Below are 22410 nucleotides of genomic sequence, written 5' to 3' on the forward strand. Positions count from 1 at the left end.
TGACTACTATATTCTTATGAGTACGATCGCCTTTGTACTCATAAGTCATTTTCGATGATATAACTTTCAAATCGACGATTTATACCGTTAAATATTATCTAGAGCATTTAAAACTTCTAAAAATAAAATTTTATAATTTTTTGACATCATTTATCTTACGATCAAAAGATCTCAAAATTGATAATTTTTAACGGCCGGTATGAGATACTTGCTAGTTTAACGGCGTAAAAGAATCGAAATCTGTTAAATTTTTTATACAAAATTCTATTCACTATCTAGATAAAGATCAATAACTCTGATTTTAAATTGAAGGATTCGACCATCTTTTTTTAGGACGTTATTCGATTTTGACTATTCATTTTATGCCCGCTTGATGGAATTTATTATGATTTCAAAAACTTACAAAATTTATTTTTTAGAGGTTTAAAATACTGTAAATCATATTTGACGATGTGGATCGTCAATTCGAAAGATCAATCATCGAAAATAACTTATGAGTCGAAGGGCTCTATATTCATAAAAGAATATATAGTAGCCTTACTCCTAATCTCTTTTAATATAAATATATACTACTAAGTTAGCTAGTCGGTGGTATTCTTATATGACATCACACAGGAGATATTCATATATTCATTTTAGAATTTTTACAAATCATTATATATTTTTTTTGAAAGAAAGGTGGTATGTTTTTTACTTTATTTATCAGGTAAATAAATTTAACTATATAGGGTGAGACAGTTAGGGTCTCAGAAGGCGACGGAACAAAAGAAAGAGGAACTAAAAAAAAAAGAATTTTTTTTCCTAACTTTAGCGAGTCGAATAGTTTTCCCAAAGTCGAAAAGTATATCATTACTACTAGTCAAAAGCTTACTTTACTCCAACATAACCATAAGAGCACAAGCAAATCACTATCTTTAATTTATTGAAAGCAAGTTGATATATATTGCTTATAGTTGCTATCCAAATTAATTCTTATATATATCTAAACCCCTTAATTTGCATCACTAGGCAAAACACTTAAACATAACAATAATTAATTACACTAATTAAGAGCCAATTTACATGTCCACTATCTTGACCATGATGCTAACCATATATATATATATATATATAAGGAAATGAGACCATGACTTCACTAATTACTAAGCAATTAATGACATTCTCTTAGTTTAAAAGACCCATCATAGGATGGGAATTAGNTATATATAAAAGGAAATGAGACCATGACTTCACTAATTACTAAGCAATTAATGACATTCTCTTAGTTTAAAAGACCCATCATAGGATGGGAATTAGGAAATATTAATATAACTTCTAGGTTTTGAGTCTTTCTGCATGTAGTTTGACTTAACTCACCACCTTGATCACCTCCACTTGCCCACAACTTGACCCTTCATATAAATATAAGAAAAACTTTAAATACCACCCATATGATTTCATACTTTCTTACTTAGCATTCTATGGTTAAAGTGTATCGAGTTAGTACCCCGTGCTTTTATTTTTATCTTCTTGTTATCGATTCTACTAATTTTTTTGTTATATCAGTGACAAAGTTAAAACTAAAGGGTACTAAAATGAATATTCAATAAACCTAGGTATGATATTTGAAGTTTTTTTGTATATAATTTAATGAAATATTAACGGAGGAGCTGACAAAAAGATAAAAATAAAATCACAGAACATTAACTTGATACACTTTAAACCACATGATACTAAAGTGAGAAAGTGCGAAACTACATGGATGGTATTTAAAGTTTACCCTATAATATATATTAAAACTCTCTTTTAAGTCCTCCAATGTAATTTTTTAGTGACCATGCATGAAATATATATACACTCTACTTATTATATTTAAAAATAGAAATTTGTCATGTACGTGGTGAAGATTAGGAGAATACGTGTGCGCACTGACTAAAGACATAACGGAAGAGAAAATAGAATGGTAACTGATGCAAAAATTAAACTTAATAATCTTATTGTGCACTAATCTTATTTGTTTCTTGTTAGTGTTATTTCGAAAGTACTAGACCAAATATGAAACAATCCAAAAATATTATTAATGTGTTTTTCCTCACGTGCATTATGAAGATTGATCATGTAAATTATGCGATATGCAAATAAGAAATACCGACATGAAAGATCAATGATTTGTGATCCAGAAGATGGTTGGATGTCAAATATCAGAAGGGAGGAGGAGAGATATTTGCGACATTTTCTTTTAGGGAAATATTTACCAAAATTAAGATTTACTTTGATTATATTTTCTCTTAATCAAAAAAATTACAAAAGCCCTATTTATACGTATAAAAGTTCAAAGTTCTACTCTTACTGAAATTAGACAGAATCCAAAATGTTACTACGAATAAGAGTTGTACTTCTCAGGATTTGTACTTTTCTTCTAGAGAAATTCGATCCTATAACATCATATATGGAAAGAACATATGGAAAATAGCAAAATAGCCTGTGAGATAAAATCCAAATTCCTTACGAATAAGAAAATATTCACGGTCAAATTTTCTATAAATAGAAGTTGAATTTAATTGCGATTTCGAAAGCCTAAATAATCTCAAAACGCTCTAAGGCTTAAGGCCTGTTTGAATGTAAAGTAAAAAATCTCCACGAATTCATAAACTGTGGTTTTGGTCTGATAAAATAGAAAATCATGCAACTCTAAAAAATTCACGGATTCAATTTTTAAACTGTTTGATACGCATTATACAACTTCACGGGATTTTTCTAAATTTTAAAATTAAAAGTTAAAATTTAAAATTTAAAATTTCAAAAGATTTAAAATTTAAATTTATATGTGAAATGTGAAATTTTGAATTTTAAATTTTAAATTTTCAAATTTGAAATTAAAAATTAAAATTCAAAATATAAAAATCTAAATTTAATTTTAATTTTGTAATTTTTAAATTTTAAATTTTAAAATAAAATTTTAAATTTTAAATTTTAAATTGAAATTTAAATTTTAAATTATAAATTTTAAATTTAAAAATAAATTTAAAATTCGAAGTTTAAAAATAATTTAAAATTTAAAGTTTAAAATTTGAAATTTGAACTATTAGATTTGAGATTTGAAATTTCAAATTTGAACTATTAGATTTGAGATTTGAAATTTCAAATTTGAAATTTAAATTTTAAATTTTAAAATTTAAAAGTTAAAATTAAAATTAAAGTTTGAAATTTAAAATTTAAAATTTAAAATTATATGAAATTTATTTAAAATAAAAAATTTAAAATTTTAAATTAAAAAATAAATTTAAATTTAAAGTTTAAAATTTGAAATTTGAACTATGATTTTGAGATTTGAAATTTGAAATTTAAATTTAAATTTGAAATTTTGAAATTTTGAAATTTGAAATTTTAAATTTTAAATTTAAAATGAAAGTTTGAAATTTAAAATTTAAAATTTGAAATTTAAAATTTTAAATTTTAAATTTCAAAATTTAAAATTTAAAATTTAAAATTTAAAATTTTAATTGTATGTTGAAATTTAAAATCTATGTTGAAATTTAAAATTTTATGTTGAAATTTATAAGTTAGAACTTGATGCAATTTTTCGAATACGGGAGCTCAAAAATAATGGAATTTTTCTTCCTTTGGTTAGAGTGGATTATACTTTTACCCCATTTTTTGGAGTATAGTTTAACTATACTTCAAAAATTACGTTACTTTTTTTTTTTCTTCCAAATGCTTCATAGGATATTTTTCCTACCGTCTTAAACTATGCTACGTTTTCAGAATTCTTCGGTGGTACCGCAAAAAATATATCGTAACTGACTCATCGCAATATGTGGAACGCAATATTACGTATGAAAATAAATAATATATTTTTTTAACGTACTTTCTCACTGTACGTAACGCAATCTTTCCGTAATTCTAAACGAAACGAAGCCTAAAACTCGTACCTAACTAAGTATGCATAGAACCAAGAATCGTCTAGATGGGAGGAGTCCGTATGTAGAAGACATATCAAATCAAACTTGACCACCGACCTCCTTCTGGATCAATCGGTCTAAAAATAGCCTTAATATTCTAGTTCGTACATATGACCAAGAGATCATCAAAAACGCATTCAATGCGCGGATAAAAGGAATTAATGCATGAGAACTCAACCGAGAACAACTTAGAAGCTTAGAACCGAGCGGATTAAGAGTATATTCTGATACCATATTATTAAAATATCGATAGGATAGATAACTGTTATATATAAAAATACAAAAAGATATAAATATTATTTTCTTATAAGTTTAAGGTTGCAGAGAATAATATTTTTTATATATAATTTAGCACGTTACAAAAACAGAAGGTTCTAGATTCGAGTCATGTCCGATTCCTAGCATAATTGATTCTCTCCTACTTAATTAAAGCCCATATCATAGGTAGGAATGTCAATGGATACGAATACCAGAAATTTTATTCGAATTCGAATCCGAACGGCGCGGATTTTTCAAATACTGAATAAATATGGATATCAAAAATAAAAATCCAACGGATGTGGATTCGAATATGATTTTGACTTTACCGGATCCGAACCTAAACCTGACCCGAACCTAAATTTATTTTACATTATATATAATATGAATATAAAAATTTGACGTTATATTTGAATTTATATTTTAAAAAATTAGATTTAATGTAATATATTTTGAAATATTGAAAAGAGGAATAATTATTTTGGGTTCGGATTCGGGTTTGGGTTTCGGATTTTTGGTCGAATTCGGGTTTTGATATAAATTTTTAAAATCGGTCGGGTTCGGATTTTTAAAAATTCGTCTCGAATCTGACCCGTCGACATCTCTAGTCATAAATCTATCTACAAATTTCGAGCCCAGATATAAAAAACAAAAATTATAAATATAAAAATATAAAAAATATTATTCTTTATAAACTTAAATTTTTTAAAAAACAACATAAATAATAGCAAAATATATGAGCCCCTCCTTTCAACGAAGGTACAAAAACCGAAGACACGCTCCAACGTGTTCCATGCACAAGGACAGGAGCATGGGCCACGAGATGCTCCATTAATAACCCTCAAATTATCCTTAACTTTAAAAATGTTAATTAATTTGTACATTTTTTTGTTGGCATCTCTTTGGTGTTCTCTATACATTTATTTATGTTTATATGACAGCTAAATGAAGTGGTTGTGGACTTTGTACAGTGTCAATTGTCCTTTTTGTATGGGCCAAGCACTGCTGTTTGTTTGACTTTTCCATCTTAATATAATTTTGATCCCATAGTTTTTATTTTATTTATATTTTATTTCATCTTTGGCTTTGTATAGCTTGGCTGTTCTAGTTCAGTTAGGAGTGGCAATCCAGCTCGCTGTTTGTGAGCCCGCTCGTGTTCGGCTCGAAATATGCTCAAGATCGGCTCGCTCGTTTAATAGACGAGCCGAACATGAGCTGGGGTCAGCTCGCTCGTGTTCGGCTCGATAACAGCTCGAATACATATATTTTATATTTGTATAATTTATTTAATTTATATTTTTGTATATAAATAAATAATTATATATAATATATATTTTTATTATTTAAATTTTAGCAAAATAAAAATATAAATGCGAGCTTAATTATAAAAAGACTCATTTATATGTAAAGTTTCAACTATTAGATCAAAGTCTAATGGATAAGATTTTATAAATTTATTTTTTATATATATTTATTCTAAATATTTTTTAATTTATTGTTCGTTGGCCAGCTCGTGAGCCAGCTCTGTGTTCGGCTCGTTAATAAACGAGCCGAACACGAGCTGAATTTTTCGGCTCGAATCTTTAACGAGCCAGCTCGTGTTCGGCTCGTTTAATAAACGAGCCGAACATGAGCCGACCCAGCTCGCTCGTGTTTGGCTCGTTTACACCCCTAAGTTCAGTAGAAGTTGATCCATGGATGTGGCTTTTATTGTGTTTTAAAGAAGCTTAATTAATTAGAGCTTGGGATTGTTATGTGCGCAGTAATCACTATAGACAGTATTTTTTTTTTTTTTTTTTTTGAGAGAAAGATAGCACGCTATCCGCTTCGTTTATTTTATTTAAAAATAAACTTAGCTGGAAATGTGAATCAACTAGGATTCGAACTTAGGTCTCGGATACCAACCACCGAGCCCTTTGCCACTTGCTCTAGAGACAGATATTAATTTGAGATGCTTTACTAGACTCAATTTGATATGTTTTAATACTTTACGCTAAAATATTTTCTAGAGGCATAAGCCATTGGAAAGTGATATTTAAATTAAGTAACTAAGATTTTAAGAGAAGTGATATTTTAGTACGACAACTTAAGCTATCAAAAATGATGTTTTGATTTTTTTTTTTTTTTCATTCCCCAAATTTTTTGAGGGAAAGTGTTTTAGAATTTACAAGGACAACTTTATTTTCAATACAAAAATAAACTAAAATAAAGAATATCCCATTCAATTTACAAAGACAATTTTATTTTTAATACAAAAAGAAAAAAAAATTAAAAAAAATTATATTCCGTTGCCGGGATTTGAACCCGGGTCGTCTGGGTGAAAGCCAGATATCCTAACCGGACTAGACGACAACGGATTTTGCAAATATATGTAAAATAAATAAATTTGTACTTATTACGTTTTTGACATAATTGATATGTATAAATAGTATCATAGTTGTTCGTCAATTATTTATTTTCAATCGCGTTGTGATCACTATTTATACTACCAATTACTTTGCATTTAAGGAGCGATAGGCGATTCCAATTAATCTTCAATATACTGTTTTATTCATGCACTCTTCACAAGCGTTAAATTAGAGCTTCTAATTGTCATTTGCACGAACCGGTTGAGAAGATTTAAATCCTAATAACTTAAAACAGTGATTTATCAAGCCCTTGAAATTTTCTTTTAAGGCTCTCTTTAAGATTGTGAGATTGTGAGGAGATTATGGGCCCGTTTGGCCTAGCTTCTGGAAAAGTGATTTCTGCAGAATTAATTTTAGTTTGGAAAAGTGATTTCTGTTAAAAGCTGTAGAGCGTTTGACTGAGTCTGACCATAAAAATACACTACATATATTATGATAAATTGATTATAATATATTTTTTTGTGAACCCATCGAAAAATAAAAAAGCACAGATCTATAATGCTTTTGCCCTTAATTCCGCTTTATCTATTAGCTTCAATAACCACTAGCCAATCGGATTTGAAAGATTTACGAAAAATTGAGATTGGTTTGGAAAATCTAATCGTGACAAACTTTCCTGAAAAAAGGGGGAAAAAAAAAGATGTTCCCACACTGCTGTTGTTTAGGCACAATAAACTGCAAATTTCTATATGAAATTAGTGTAAAATTTTGGATAACAAATTTGTTTTCAAGAAATGAGTTGAAAACATAGACACCTCAAACAGTTGTTTTTTTACATACACAATGTAATGTGACAACTATTTTTATGTTTGGTTAATTCTTAATCTCCGCATTAATTTGTTATTACAAATCAGAACAAAATGCGAAACCTTGATTAAGTATTTGGTTAAACATAGCTAATATAACACTCATACATTTCCCCGGCTAAAGGTTGCGGAGCCAGTAAATGCTACAGCTTTTAGAAACCATTAATTAGGGAATAGATTACCTATGTATTTAACTTAAAAGTACTAATTTGGCATATATACAAATGCTCGGTAGTTTTATGTAACTAATCAGTGCTGATGGATTGCTCCCATGAAAAGGCGCTCCCGCCAGATGCGGCAGATCCCGTCTGCGGATTGCTAACGCCTCGTGATTTCCGAATCTGCCGGAGCCTGAAGACATCTTGTGGGAGCGGCCGACTCTGCACTGTTGTAGTATCATCTTCCTCTTGCCCTGCAGATACGATAATCTCAAAATTACAAGACGCGGTATAATCCAACTGCAATCGGATTATAACCAAATATAAACATTAACACAATCACACTTCAATGAACTAAATGAATTCTTGATACTGTAATGGTCGAATAATAGCCACCTATTCACTTATCAGTATCCTTCGACGAGTTTTGCAATCTTAATCAACTAATGACTTACATGATACCCATATGAGAGAGAGAGAGAGAGAGAGAGAGAGTACTTTCAAGATCTTTTCTTTTGCCAAGTTGTCCATCTCTCCGAAGTCGATTAGCCGATCCATTCTGATTCAACCGTGACCAGCTGGAGCCAGAAATGTCGCTAGTGCTAGGGACGGGACCCGTCAATACTTGCTGGGAGGAAGAAGCAGGTTTACCAATGTTTCCAACCGGTATGGAGCTCTGCAGCAAAATAGATAATACTACATCCAGATCCGGTGATGGCCCTGTCATTTTAATATAATATTAGAAACAAATTGGCTTCGGTATTTCAATAATCTCTCACCCAAATATAAGAGAAAGAAATGAGGAAAACAGAACCAAATGAATATACAAAAACCTCATTTATCGCTGAACTGCTGAAAATTTTTGGTTCTATTATAGTGGGCATTTGCACAATGATCTCTTTGGTTACTAAGAAATTTTACAAAGTTGTGATGATGATTTCTTCGAAGCCCACCACCTAGGCTTACATCAGCTCTAAAAAAAACAGAAAAATTATGAATCATGGGTACCTTTAACAGAAGGCAACTGGGTGATGAAGGCAACCAATGGAGGAGAGAGCACTTTCAAAATCTCATCAATTCCCTGTGTAGTTCCAGTGCCAGCGCCAAGAAGAGCTAAAGTGGAGGTAGAACTATTTACGCTAGAGGGCGCTGAAAACTCGGGACCTGATAAAAGAGATTCAAAAATCAAAATCATACATATTATTTCTGAGAAATGACAAGTCCTCTGTATTCCAAGAAAATTGCATATAAATGATGGCAGCGAGAAGCAATAAAAATCTACAAGAGGATAAGAATGCATGATGACGGAAGTGGATATCTATTGCAACTAGCTGATCTACCAGAGATACATACCTTCTTTGCCAAGTATTATCCAAACAATAATAACTCAGAGAAGAAATATTTCAAGATACAACTATGGCTGATATAATCAGGAAGAGAGATCTGAAATCCAGTAAGTCCATTCAACTAAAGAGGAAGTAAATATATAATAGCTTGAGAAATTCTGTATTAGCCAAAAATAAATAAAATATTGGCCTACTTAGTTCATCAACAAGGAATACTCAAGTACAAAACAATATAATTAATTAATTAGTGTGGCAAGGAAAAACAGAAGCATGAAAATATTAATCATATTGTTGACTCATCTGAAGCTCAAAATTAAGCGCCAGGCATGAAATGATGATATCCACTTAACGCACAAGGCTAAATGCAGTGAATTGTGATAAGCATTAGAATGAGGTACATGTATACTCATTAGAACGAGAAACAACCTATATGCAGGCCCATAACAAAAGCATCAGCATCTACGCAATTTTAAATCCAAAAGGCAGCCAAAAGCAGAGAAAGAAATTGGCCTCAGAATCACCAATTCCTGCATCACATATATTAATTGAACACAAAAAAAGATTCAAATTATAAAACATTCCACCTTTTGTCTGTCTAGGATCATATACGACCATTCGAGAAGTATCTGGAAGAACAACTTTTGTAGATGGTGGTGAGACCTTATTATTTGTTGCAAGTCCAACAGGGGCCTTCTCTGAACCTAAAGAAAACTCATTAACATCATTTTATCCATATCAAATCACGGCATATTGAAAGAAGAAATTACGTGTACCTAAGGCACTGCTTCCATTTTGCAAAGTTGGTTTGTCAACTTTATTCATGTTCTTTGCAAGCCACTGTAATGCCAACATGAAAACACTCCTATTTAGGGGCAATACAACAAAATATATATATAAGCTGAACGATTTCCTATGTTCCATAGCCTACAGAATCTCATAGTTCAGAAGGCTGCGCATATATGTAATAGTTTCCTAAAGTTCTGGGTGGTTCATGTAAGTTTGGTTCTATTCCCATATCCAGTTTTCTGAATTTTTTAGTTCAGTTCCTCCAAGAAATCTATTGAATCTACCAAATAAATACACCAACTTATGAAGGTTCCTCATACAACTATAACAACCACCAAAATCCTTATAACAATAGAAGCTCTTATGACTGTTGTAAGGAGAAATAAAATGGATGGATTGAGAACAAAGCATAACATCATATTTCTAGAAACAACCTAATGCTACACAAAAGCTCAATAATGAGCAAACTATTGAAGATACAACTATTTCATTAGCAGAAAACTATGCAAATTCAATTGAAACTGACAAAATATACAATATTTGGAGGCCATGCATACCTCTTGCTGAGCCAAATGATCCAAATCTTTCGAAGAGCATGGCCAAAGATCCATAAAACTATAGCGGGAAACAACATCATATAAAGTGTTTTCCAATGCCGATGAACCATCCTCTGCTGTCCTAGATAAAGCTTCCTTTCTCCTTTGTTCAACCTGTGATATAAAGAATAACATATGATACATTTAATCACCGAGAAAAAACTACAGAAAAAATAATACCATATATTTTGTTGAAAAGAATGAGAGTGACAAGATCCTCAGAGTATGAATACTGTCTACCTGCTAAAATATGGATGCAGGTGTAGGTGGTTAAAGTTGATAGCGTAATCATGGAAAAAATAGAACAGAACATGTTAAGACATTGTAACACAACAGAAAGTGGAACAATGAGCAATGCTTCCTAGGAGATGCATGAAAGTTACTTTCATTGTCAGGTTAAGAAAATCCTTAATATATAGTAAGTCTTTCAATATTCTACGCAAGGTAACTGATATGGTTTCTATCTCTTAGTACAGAAGATAAGTACTTTTGTCAAAGCAAAAAAGAGTATATCAAGTCATTCAATTTCTCGTTTTTTGATGAATAACACATACAAACACAGTGACAGGTGACTGCACATTTTTCCAATTTCAGATAAGAAAATAGTTGTTTTTTTTCCTTTCAGAAGCTTTGTAGCTGACTCAATTTGAGCATGGTTTAGATATATGTCAAGAAGTACACCAAAAATATTTGAAAAACAAGCTACTTAGAAATAGTAAGTATTAAAAGTAAGGAGGTTGACAGATGAATATTCGAGCTAAATAAAGTTTTTGTCGAGTCTAATAGTAAAATAAATTAGATAATATTAAAACAACCACCTTAAACTCAGGTCCATACAGAAAAGTAGGTAGAAGGGTAAAAGAATGCGTTTCTTTATTCACAAAATGATTCAAAAAACATCAGCTTAAATAATTTCCACAATTGAACTCTCTTTAATTTCGATTTGTCATCACAACAATAAATATGCTGAAACAATGAAACAAGCTCATACCTTCAACATGCTTGACAAATCACCATATGTCTGTTCAAACTGAGTAAAGCGTTTCCACACCTACAAGTGAAGATCTACATGAGATATCAATGAAATAAGCACATGTGTGCCTGTTCTGTGTAAACGAAACAATAAGGTCTAAGTGATAGTTGACACCTGACAACAATCAATGCATATGTCTAGCAGAATTCATTCACAAACTAAAGAATATATAGGCAATAGGCAGCTTGATTTAAATAGCTTAAAGTACCAATAATATAAAAAGAAGTTGCATGTTCGATTTAAATTCCATTTAACTGTGCCGTTTCTTCAGGGTGTAACTAAAGAACCACACAAGTTTCATTCAACTGTTTACACCTATACATTTGCTGACAAATGTAAACTAGGCATTAAGTAAATTCCAAGAAATTGACTTGCCACATCAAATAAGAATTATCTTTCAAATAGGCAGATTTCTTTTCTTTATGTATCATTATAAGAGTCTATTTTGTCCTCAAAATTGTACCTAGGAATGACAAATTGAAAACAAAAAAAGATAAAATGTAGATGCAGTGAAACACTGAACTTTGCAGGGACTGCCAATAAGCTTTTCTTCCAAGAAGTATAATAAAGGGTCATAAGGAGGGCAGCTGCATGATGACTTCACAATGAGACCCCTGCTGGAGATACTTTGGCAATACTAGTATGCTGATTATGTGGCTCAGGAGAGGACTAGCCCTATTTAGTAAAGAAGGATTTCTAAGTAAATTAAAAGGAAAATGTTAATCTAATCATACCTCGACAGACTCTTCTGGGGGCAGTATGCTGAGAGCCCGCTCAAACAGAGCACGGACATTTCTATCATCATTTAAACGGCACAAGAAATCTGCATATCTGAGACCCAAAAAAATCATTACTTCAAAATCTAGATTTTACAAGTTTTAATTTAACAAACCATGCAAAGTCATGAATTTTTTAAGAAGGGAATAAAAGCCTATACACACCACCTATCTACAAATAACTGAACACATAAGTTTGTTTCCTAGTTCACTACGCTTGGAAGTACCCACTACTGCTGCATCAACTGTTAAGGGAGAGAAAAGCACATACTCAAGGATGTATCCAGGCTCATGCATAAATTTATTTAGGCCAGCCTCAAAAACACTGTGAGCCATCTGCAATATAAAAAAATTTATTAGTACCTCTATAGAGTTTTTAGGGGTGGGGAATGAGCAGAAATAGTCCGATTAAGTAATCAAATGAAAAATTTGCATTTGATACTTGCCATGTACACAATATTATAACTTCTCTGACAGCACAATGAGAAACAAAAGTGAACATAGGTGGCATACAAAAAAAGTGCAATATTATGAAAATTATAAAATATCACTACAAAGCAATTTTTACAATATCAAGAAACCAGAGAAACAAGATTTGGCCTTTTGTGGCTTTCCGAGATATGAGCTTCTTGTAGCCATGAAATAAAGGCAGACGTGTTTGCTGAATAACTCAAACTTCCATTTTTGAGGACAGAAACTAACATGAAATTAAAACAGCGACCAAGCATTACATTACTACTAGCTAATAGCTCACAAACACCTTCAATCAGTTAATTCTAGAATCAGCAGGTACCTGACTACAATGTCCACAGATTGAAGGTGAGGTGTTAAAGACCCTACCTGCACATAAATAAGACGGACCTATAAGGTCTTCGTCCACTCAAAATAAAAACAAGTTTCTACATTTTCTTGAACCCTATGGGTATACTAGAACTTTCCTATGTTTAGCCAAAAGAGCCAAAAATTTTCTTATACTTCTCAACTTCATAGGGAGGCTTCCAATGCTCATTCAGCTTAAGGAGCTTGGGCATACATAGCCAATGCATCCATATCAGACATAAAAGTTTCATCATAAAGGAAAAGAATATTTAAAGAAATGGCATACTAAAATCATATATATGTACATCGTTGTCAACTAATTTCACTACATGAATAAATCATGAAACTTATATTGGATTCACAAGGCAAACTTGGCCAAGGGACAACAATGGACAAATATAATCAGAACATAAAAGATGTTTCGATCTTTAACAACCTTTGCATCCTTGTCGAGGCAAAAGGCCATTGTGGCATAAGCAACAAACACATGATATGTGCAGCTTGGAGACTTCCGCGCATCCAGGAAATATTTTTTAGCAGCTTCAATGCCTTCAGTTCTCCTTAAGAACCGAATGAACTGTAATATGAAAAGATGTTACAAACATAAAACAAATAATAAGATACTCATATGTTAAGATGAAGCAAGGAGACTCGCCTGAATGTGAGTGAGCGATGTTACATTGACACTATTGGCCAGAAGAGACTCATATATTTTTTTCGCAGACTGCATGAAAATTTTCTTTAGCACGAAATCCGCTTTTGGCATAGGATTTGAATGCAAAAGATGTTTATGCTAAACCTGAATTGCTCCTCGGGACTCTTCCAGTTCCGCATAGGCATACCTCAATAATTCAGAATCTACAAAGATTTGCACAAATATTTACATTCTCAAAAAGGAAAGAGTCACAAATTAACAAATTCAATACACAGGTTTTACTTGCAAAATGAAAAAAAATGTTAATGAGTACACCAAGGTCATTCCGAAATTAAATATAAAATGAAATTCTTTCAACATTCAATTCCTTTTACTGCCAAACGAAAACCCCTTGTATTAAATTATACCAGGTATTCACAGATTACGCAGAGTGCAGTCAGGTCATCCCTTTAGGATGTAAGAATTTTCCACAAAGTTTATCTTAGACATGAAATTGAGTCTAATAAGAAAATGTAAAAGAATTGTTGGATTTGGTCTCCTTAAGTTGAGAATATGCTAGCCGACACTGTTGTAGGAGTATTTAATACAAAAATTAGTAAAATACAACATATATTACAAATTGCAATAATCTGTTTAACAGATTTGCTCTAAGTTGTAATAATCTGTTTTTACAATTCTCCACTGATGCAGGACAGTATGTATACGGCAATTGGACAGATTCCTAAAATATTTACTAATCATGGTTTATGGTTTGTGGGATAAATAAGGTGTAAAAAGAAATGGGAAAAGCTAAACAGGAGTGTATTGGAGTATAAACTGCTCTACAGAAGTTCCCAGTGGAAGATTAAGGTATTATTTCAAATACTACTATTAGTCCAATAAAAAGAAATTTCTAACTCAATTCATTTGAATGCCAGAGATATTTAGCTAAAGCTTGAGTGAGTGATAGTAACATATCGATGAATGTTCCCATATTTGATGAAATTGTAGAAAAACTACTTGGTATTCCAGCTTCCAAACTTAAGAAATTTGAAAATCTTAAATCATTTAAACAAATGAATAATTGCGAAATGAATTTTCAGTTTTACGAATAATTACTTTTATAGGGGAACAGCTATCAAATAGCATTGAAATTTCTGAATCGAGTAGCATGGCAAGATTCAACATTTTTCATTGAGATGTCTAAAGAAGACATTGGATCTTCAATTAGACAAATTTGTGTTCTGAACGTTGTACCAATGTTATCTTCACAAGTAGCAAAACACTATCTTGAGGAAATTGAAAAAATGAAGGGTGTTGAGTATAAAAGATAAAAACACCATTCTTTGACAACATAAGCTTTCGGAGAACAATAACTGTTTCATATTCTTCAACATGGTATCAGAGCAGGAGGTCTTAAGTTCAAATCCCACTAGGATCCTAGCTCCATTTAGTTCGCTCTCATTTAATTTAAGCCCACATCTTAGGCCTATTAAAAAGTCGCAAGCCCAAATGTGAGGGGGAATATTGAATAAAGGATAAAAACATCGTTCTTTGACAGCTTACGCATTTGAAGAACAACAGTTGTTTCACATCCTTTAACAAAGGAAAAGGAGAAAGTTAATTAGCATTTCATGTGATTATCACAAAATAGGCCGTTGTTCAGCAAAGTTCTATTTTGAATTTGCTAACATAAATTTATGAATGTGCAACTTATGCAATTATCCAACAAATTTATGTCAATTTTGTTTAAGCAATATATATTTTATACCGAATGTTTACCGTATGTATATGGTTGCTAGACGTGCATCACAATGACATGTTGCTAGTATATATTAAGTAACATCTGAGTTTTTAATATTTAAATTTAGATTTCAAGATGTCCAAAGTCATACATAATAGGATTATTTTTTATTGACGTGCTGGACGAGCACAAGAAAATTTTTCCATGTCATCCACTTCCTACTTCTTGCCACATCACCCATAGGACATGACTAGATGGACCCCATGCGGATGACCTTCCATCTACCCATAACATGGCAGACGCCCCCAACGCGCGTGACCTTCTATCCACCTATAACGTGACTAGTGTCCAATAAAGAGCGTATAAATACTATGGATGACATTATGTACCCACTAGTGTGTTCTTGAACCCATGTTGATCTAATGTGATATTACCCAAAAAAAAACTAGCGGCGCACATTAGAAAATTATGAGTTACTCTATTATGCACAAAACTAATATGTGATCTTTACATGTTAATAGGTCACAAAAATGAAAAATTATTATAACAACCAGACGCACTAGTACTAGCAACTTGTTGAACCCATACCACCAACCAAAATGCTAAAACTTAATCATATTGCTGTGCTAGTCAAATATATGGCCCTCTCATGCTCCCAAATTATCCAACATAAGATTATTGAGGTGTTACAAGCTCCTCCCGTTATGCCCTAGCATCCTAGTCAAGCCCAATCACAAAAATAGTCCAGAATCACCAAGTGAAATGAGATTCTAATAGTGGCATCTATAGGTTCAAGAGGTTGCTCACACCAATTCTATTGTGTAGTACTTTGTCCTGTATAGCACTTAGCTCCAACACTTCAGGCTGAAATTTGGTCTCTAATACATATGTAATGATTCAGGTCACTATCGCTAACAGCTTGTTAAGTCCAAACTACTAGTTCAAAATGCCTAAGCCTAATTATTAGTACTAATGTGCTAGTCAAATATACGAACCTCTCATTCTCCCAACAATTGGGTTATTAGGATTTTATAATTATTGTGTAAATTGGTTGTGTCAGTGAATAACTCAAACCAATTTGAATATGACATGTTTCTATTTAAAAAAGCTTGTGTTTTTTTTGGTAAATTTCACCATTAATGTCTAAACACTTACTCATAAAAAGCAAGTATCATTATTTATCAAACTAAACTTCTTGGGCTTTCATGTAACATAATTACATTGCTACTCTATAACATTATGAGAACCAAACTAAAGCAGCCGTCAAACCAAAATTTTAAGGTTCGTAGACATAAATAGTTTGCCCCTTCTCTTTCAATGGATTGGGAAGAATTCGCAACCGTCAACTTATTAACCTAGCATCAAGATGAAATAAAACTGCCTTAGTTTTTGCAATTTGACTTCATAAAACCTGCAAGCGACATAGTAAAGGTTGCCAAACTTGTAAAGGATGTATTTTAAAGGAAAATCATTAAATTTTGCTATTATTTAGTGTCAACATCAGTAAGTCTTCTGGCCCCTGCTGTTCTCATCTCAAAGATAAGAATTATTAGCTGTGACTATTGTAGAAATAATTATGGATTTGTCAACAAGAAAATCTCAACTGATACAGTGCAAGTGAAGCTTAAAGTAAAATCATCTACCAGGAAGTGCCTTTAAAGCTCGCTGAAATACTTTAACAGCAGAATCCACAGAACCAGTCTTTGCATGCCAGGTAGCATAGTCATACCATATATCAGGGTAATGATAGAGATACATCAGGCACTGAAAATGAACAAAGAAAAACAAAATGGAATTCTTAGAGGCAATCTGTTAGTCAAATTTATAGAAGAGAAATAGTCATAAGTTAAGAGCAGACGAGTTTTAGGTTGTCTTTAATAAACTCGAAAGATCAGACTAACTGATTTAGATCGTATACTATAATAGTATTATGAGCAGCACTCATAGGGTCATCCAATGCCAAGTGTGAGCAGTCTAGGATGACGCATGCCACCGTGCAATCTTAGAAAAAATGTATTGTCATCTATTTGAAAGAATTGAGGACAAGAATGTTATAAAAACCTCTAATTACTGACATTTGACATTGCATCCCTCGCTTGAAGATTGGATGTACAATAGAAGGTAAGATTCTGCCATAGACAATCAGGCAGGTGGCACCAAGGATGCCCAGCTAGAAAAAGACTAGGAATACCACCTAGGCACCTAACCAGCAGTTTTTATAACACTTCTCACTTTATTTTTGAAATCTTTGGATTTCAACTTTCTGTATTTCTTCTCCCTACTTACCTACCATTCAACCCTGTTTGGAACACTAAAAAGACAGTATCAGCAGCAAATAGCATAAACCACGGAACTCACTTTCAGACATATTTAGTATTCCAGAACTTTAAAAGAACGATAGGCTAACCCATAGCTGAATCCATTTATAAACTACAAATCTGTACAATATTAAATATAAAAACATCATGGTGCATACCTGCTCATAGGTAAAGGTGACCCTCCTATTAGCAGATGTTGCATCGATCCTTTGTGGGTTCCCTCTGAAGAGAAATCATATGAAGTATAAGGTGGAAAACTTTATTATCAAATTCAAATGCAGAACTAATGAAAGGATCAGTCTGCTTTCAGTCTTCAGTAGTAGCATATCCTTTAATAAGCAGCAAACGTATAAGAATCAGATGTTGCATCGATCCTTTGTGGGTTCCCTCTGAAGAGAAATAGTATGAAGTATGAGGTGGAAAACTTTTTTATCAAATTCAAATGCAGAACTAATGAAAGGATCAGTCTGCTTTCAGTCTTCAGTAGTAGCATATCCTTTAATAAGCCCCAAACATATAAGAATCAAATTAAATAGTCTAAAATGTCAGGGCCAAGCCTGTCTAAAGTGAGACTTTCAAGAAAGGAACATCAAACCAACTTGACTCCACTTGTAGAGCTGGCCCAATATGATACATTTGATATTTTCACATAGAGAAAAAAATGAAGATGATATTTCTAGAAAAAACTTCAGTTTCTAGAGTTCTAATGTGTGTAATTTCAAAGGAAGATGGCTACCAAATTTCACTTACTTTTCAAAGGCTATAAGTCTTTTCCATGCCATGCATTGCTGCTCTTCCTGCCCAACGCACTAAAGAGTTACCTTCTCTGATTAAATTGACACTACTCTACAATTCTTTCATATAGAAGTAGCACAAGATAGCCTAACATTACAAGCCACTGGGGAAGACTAAGATTATAGGATTACAATCCATGAAAAAAAAGGTGAGCATAATCAATTAAATCAAGCAGAACACTTTTAACTCTAGTGGTACACAGAATTATACAGAAACATTATTACTTGGAAAACGAAACAAGAGTATAATAGAATGTCTGGATAGATAAGGTGGTTTTGTGAATATAAATAAAGAAAAAAAAATGAAGGATATGCTTTTCTTCTCCTAGTTTTGCAAATTGGGCCTGTTTTTGCCACTTTGGGCTAAATTTTTGCTTGTTGGATAAAAATGACTCTTCTCCCAACTAGGCCATGAAAGAAGTGGAAGGTGGAGGGGGTTGAGGGGTGGAGACCCTGCAAAGAGCTGGGTGCACGAGGAAACAAGGCCACAGCAGTAATATGTATGGTGAGAATGGAGCAGACTAGTTTTGCATATCTTCATAGATAAGAATGTAAGAGAGATATCCTAATTTGACAGAAGTTGAAATAGAATAATTGGAAAAAAAAGGAAAGAGAAAGGCAAGGCCCTGTAATTTCAGAATATGGCGTATTTGCTGATTTATAAATAATGAAATAATTATCTGCAATAATTTATTAACTCATAAATCCTTTCCTATTTTGATACTTCCAAACTTTATATGATTTGACTTTTATAATGTCTAGTTATAAATATATTTTTGCATGAGTTTCACAAGAGATACTAGTGTACACATGGTAAGAATTGAGTTTTCAACCACTAAGAAAATGAAAAAAAATAATAATGTTCAAAGCTCGCCTTGGGTTCATAGCACCCACTATAATGCCCACAATCTCCCATGCACTATGAATCCCCCTAGCTGCTATGCACCCATGATCCACCATGAACTTTTGAGAAAATAGATTTTTACATCCCTGGGCATTTGTTGTTCCTATTATGCTATAAATTAAGAATGCTATAAATTAAGTTAATATGACAAAATAAAATGGAACTATCCCATAGAAACAAATGTTGATAAGAGGAAAAGACAAGGAAAAGATTATTGTAACAAGAAAATGTACCTTGGAAGAACCAGTTGGGGGAATGGCAAGCATGTTCCAATCAATATCATCAATGTATTTCTTTCGCTCTCTATACACAGCTTTAGCGCTATTAAACTTTGATTGATACTCAGATAATAGACCTTTTGCCTGGAAAAAAAAGGTCATTTTGCAAAGAAAGTGTATTCTACAGTTATCTTAGGCAAACAAGAACTATTAATCTTGACAAATAAAAATCTGTAAGTGCACAAGTATTTAGTTACAGTTTCAATGGTTGACAATAACGAACTGTGAGGATAGAATCAAATTAGCTTGAAAATAAATGCTTCTGAGTTATCGTGCCAAATAATTACCAATGCACGGCTAACAGAGTTCTCAAAACTCTCATATTCCTTCCACAGCTGTTCAACATGATGAGTCGGAATGACAATTGCTTTTTGGTATACTTTCCGCACAGACGTCATGCGCTGCGATTCTATCTGAACTGTTGTAGCCTAAAGAGGATTTCAGAAATATAAAAGAATAGAAATATTAGACAGGCGAAAAAAAAATAGATGACACAAAGAAGAATAGAGATTTGGAAGGCACTTAACAGACCGGCATCGATTTCAAGAAAGTAATGTATTCCATCCAAATGGGTCCAGATGCAATGTCAGAGCCTGGAGGATTTTTATCATTTGTAAGGCATTAAAATTCACTGAGATAGTTCAAAAAGATTGAACAGGAACTAATATTATTCACCACCTAGTCTAATTTATCGCCTGGTCACAATTCAGCATAAGGTAGAATGGTCATAGTACAACCTTACAAAAGCAAAGCAACTAAACATTGTATTAAATCAGTAAAGAAATTCAAACATCCATAAGCCTCTGCCTACCAACGTAGCTCAGCAAAAAATCAAAAGCCTTCTTGGTTTCTTCAAGACCATCAGTTCCCTTCTTTTCATTCACTTTTCTGATGAAGCGAATGTAACAGCGCCTACAAGTTGAATTATCGAACAAAAAGTTAAAATCAAATACTTCATACTGCAATCAACTAAGAGAAATTAGGTACCTTCATAGTTTAACAACAAAGTATGTGCAAAATTGCTAAACTAGATTAAGTGATGAGGAAAATTTCACATAATATGCATGAAATAGCCTTCTACCCAGAAAAGAAAGTAGACTCCATAAGAATCAACAAATACGATCAACAAGATTCCCTCTATAAGGAATCCAGATAAAATGTCACGTAGCTCTTTCCAATCAACATCAACAAAACGAAAATACACAGTGATACAAGTAAAGAAAAATTTTCTTGATTTGCAGCGGGTGTCGATGCGATACTGTGCTGCGAAGGTTTTTAATTTGCAGCAGGAATATCTACATCGTGGAAGAGAGCTGTGAATGTACTGATTGTTTGCAATTTGAACACATTACCTACAAGTACTAAAAAATGATTGCTACAGAAAATTGACTAGATGAAAAGAATTGCATGTACCCAGATAGGAGTCTTACCAAAGAGAAATCTGAAGGCAATTCAATAAGCACCGGCTAAATATCTGCTTTGTGGCTTCGTCATTGTTTACAGCCATATATGCCTCCACATACTGCTTCCAATACTTGGCCTACAAAATTCAGATGCAAACCACAAGACGTCGTATGAAAACTACCACAAACATCGTTTCAAAACCTCATTATCCAAATTGACAAAGTGGAATGATGTCAAATACTTTAGATAGGACGATTATAATATAATTGCAATTGATTTAATAATTTTTTATCAACTTTTTTAAATTGTTAATAGATGAGGAGAATGTCCAAGCGCAACTCCACTCACCGCGTGACTGTGAATGATTACTTAAGTTGGCCAAAATTTTGAGCACAATGGTGACCAAAAATCTTTAGAATAGGATTCATGATAACCAAAGTCCACCAAAAATCTACTCATCCAGCTAAGCCCAACTTTTCGTGGCTGGAAAAGATAGCAGGTCTTTCATTGAATCCAACCAGATTTGAAAGTGATTACAGTTTTACTTTTGTTTAACGGTTTTAATCTTTGGAACAATGCAATTGCCCCGAAAAGCTTAGTTTCTTGTTAACATAAATAAGTTTTATCTATGACGAGCGGGGGCATGTGCAGTTATTCATTTCAAGATGCAAGAATCAAACAATGTCACCACAAAAAAAGTAACTTACAGCCGTCGGGAAGGTCGAAAGAAGCTTCTCATAAATCGGCGCCGCCTCAGATATCGGAAGAAGCTAAAAACATAAACACAACTCAATAAATAGACAAAAAATTAGAAAATTTAGAAAATTTTTTAAACGAATATACCAAAATCCACTGAAATGAATAGGAAATCACCATATGATCAAATTTAAAAAAAAAAAAAACATTGAAAAAATTTCTCACCAACGCTTCATTTGCAAGAATTTCAGCAGCTTCGACATTATAGATATCGGTAGTCCCGCCACTCCCACCCTTACATTCAAAATAATAGCATCAAAGTATTGGAGAGAGATAAACCCTAACCCTAGAAATTAGAGGGCAAAAACAAAAGAGGGTTCCACGATTACCTTTAACTCCTCGGCCATTCGATTGATTCTTGATGAATCAACTCAAAAGCTTCGATTTTCCTACCAAATTTTTGGGAAAAAAGAGATCGAAAAGCGCCATGGAAGTAGGGGAATGGTTAGAGAACCGATTGAAGAAACGCTAGGATTTTAATTAGCCATGGATTGGAGAGAATCCGCTGATACGACGAGGGCTTTTTTTTTTTTATAATCAATTTGTTTCTTTCCCTTCAGGAGAGAGTCGAAACTCCGGAAGAAAAAAAATGCACTGAGAACCCTCCACTACAGATATTTCTGAAAGAACTACTCAACTCTGTTTTTTTTT

At 32.6% G+C, this 22410-nt stretch overlaps 1 protein-coding gene and 1 non-coding gene across 6 annotated transcripts; both read right to left on the minus strand.

The window, feature by feature from the left end:
* TRNAE-UUC lies at window positions 6483-6556 on the minus strand. The gene has a single exon. It is a non-coding gene; the product is annotated as a tRNA-Glu (tRNA).
* Window positions 7421-22356, minus strand: LOC109708868 (cleavage stimulation factor subunit 77). 5 transcript variants are annotated; one of them, XM_020230762.1, is made up of 24 exons: window positions 22089-22356; window positions 21925-21993; window positions 21711-21773; window positions 21030-21139; window positions 20411-20511; window positions 20131-20192; window positions 19887-20027; window positions 19555-19683; window positions 18374-18420; window positions 17782-17845; window positions 16949-17069; window positions 13727-13785; window positions 13583-13651; window positions 13364-13504; window positions 12380-12444; window positions 12067-12163; window positions 11291-11350; window positions 10261-10413; window positions 9691-9754; window positions 9502-9612; window positions 9344-9376; window positions 8580-8735; window positions 8070-8291; window positions 7421-7825 (listed from the first exon to the last, which is right to left on the minus strand). In XM_020230762.1, exons 1-24 carry the CDS (start codon window positions 22104-22106, stop codon window positions 7659-7661), a joined length of 2322 nt encoding a protein of 773 aa, XP_020086351.1. In that variant the 5' UTR covers window positions 22107-22356; the 3' UTR covers window positions 7421-7658. The 5 variants fall into 5 exon arrangements, with proteins under 5 accessions (XP_020086351.1, XP_020086350.1, XP_020086353.1 ...); XM_020230761.1 differs by having other exon boundaries at window positions 9502-9618; XM_020230764.1 differs by lacking the exon at window positions 9344-9376 and having other exon boundaries at window positions 22089-22355.

Source organism: Ananas comosus, linkage group 4 (assembly GCF_001540865.1).
Source record: "Ananas comosus cultivar F153 linkage group 4, ASM154086v1, whole genome shotgun sequence".
NCBI classification, from domain to species: domain Eukaryota; kingdom Viridiplantae; phylum Streptophyta; class Magnoliopsida; order Poales; family Bromeliaceae; genus Ananas; species Ananas comosus.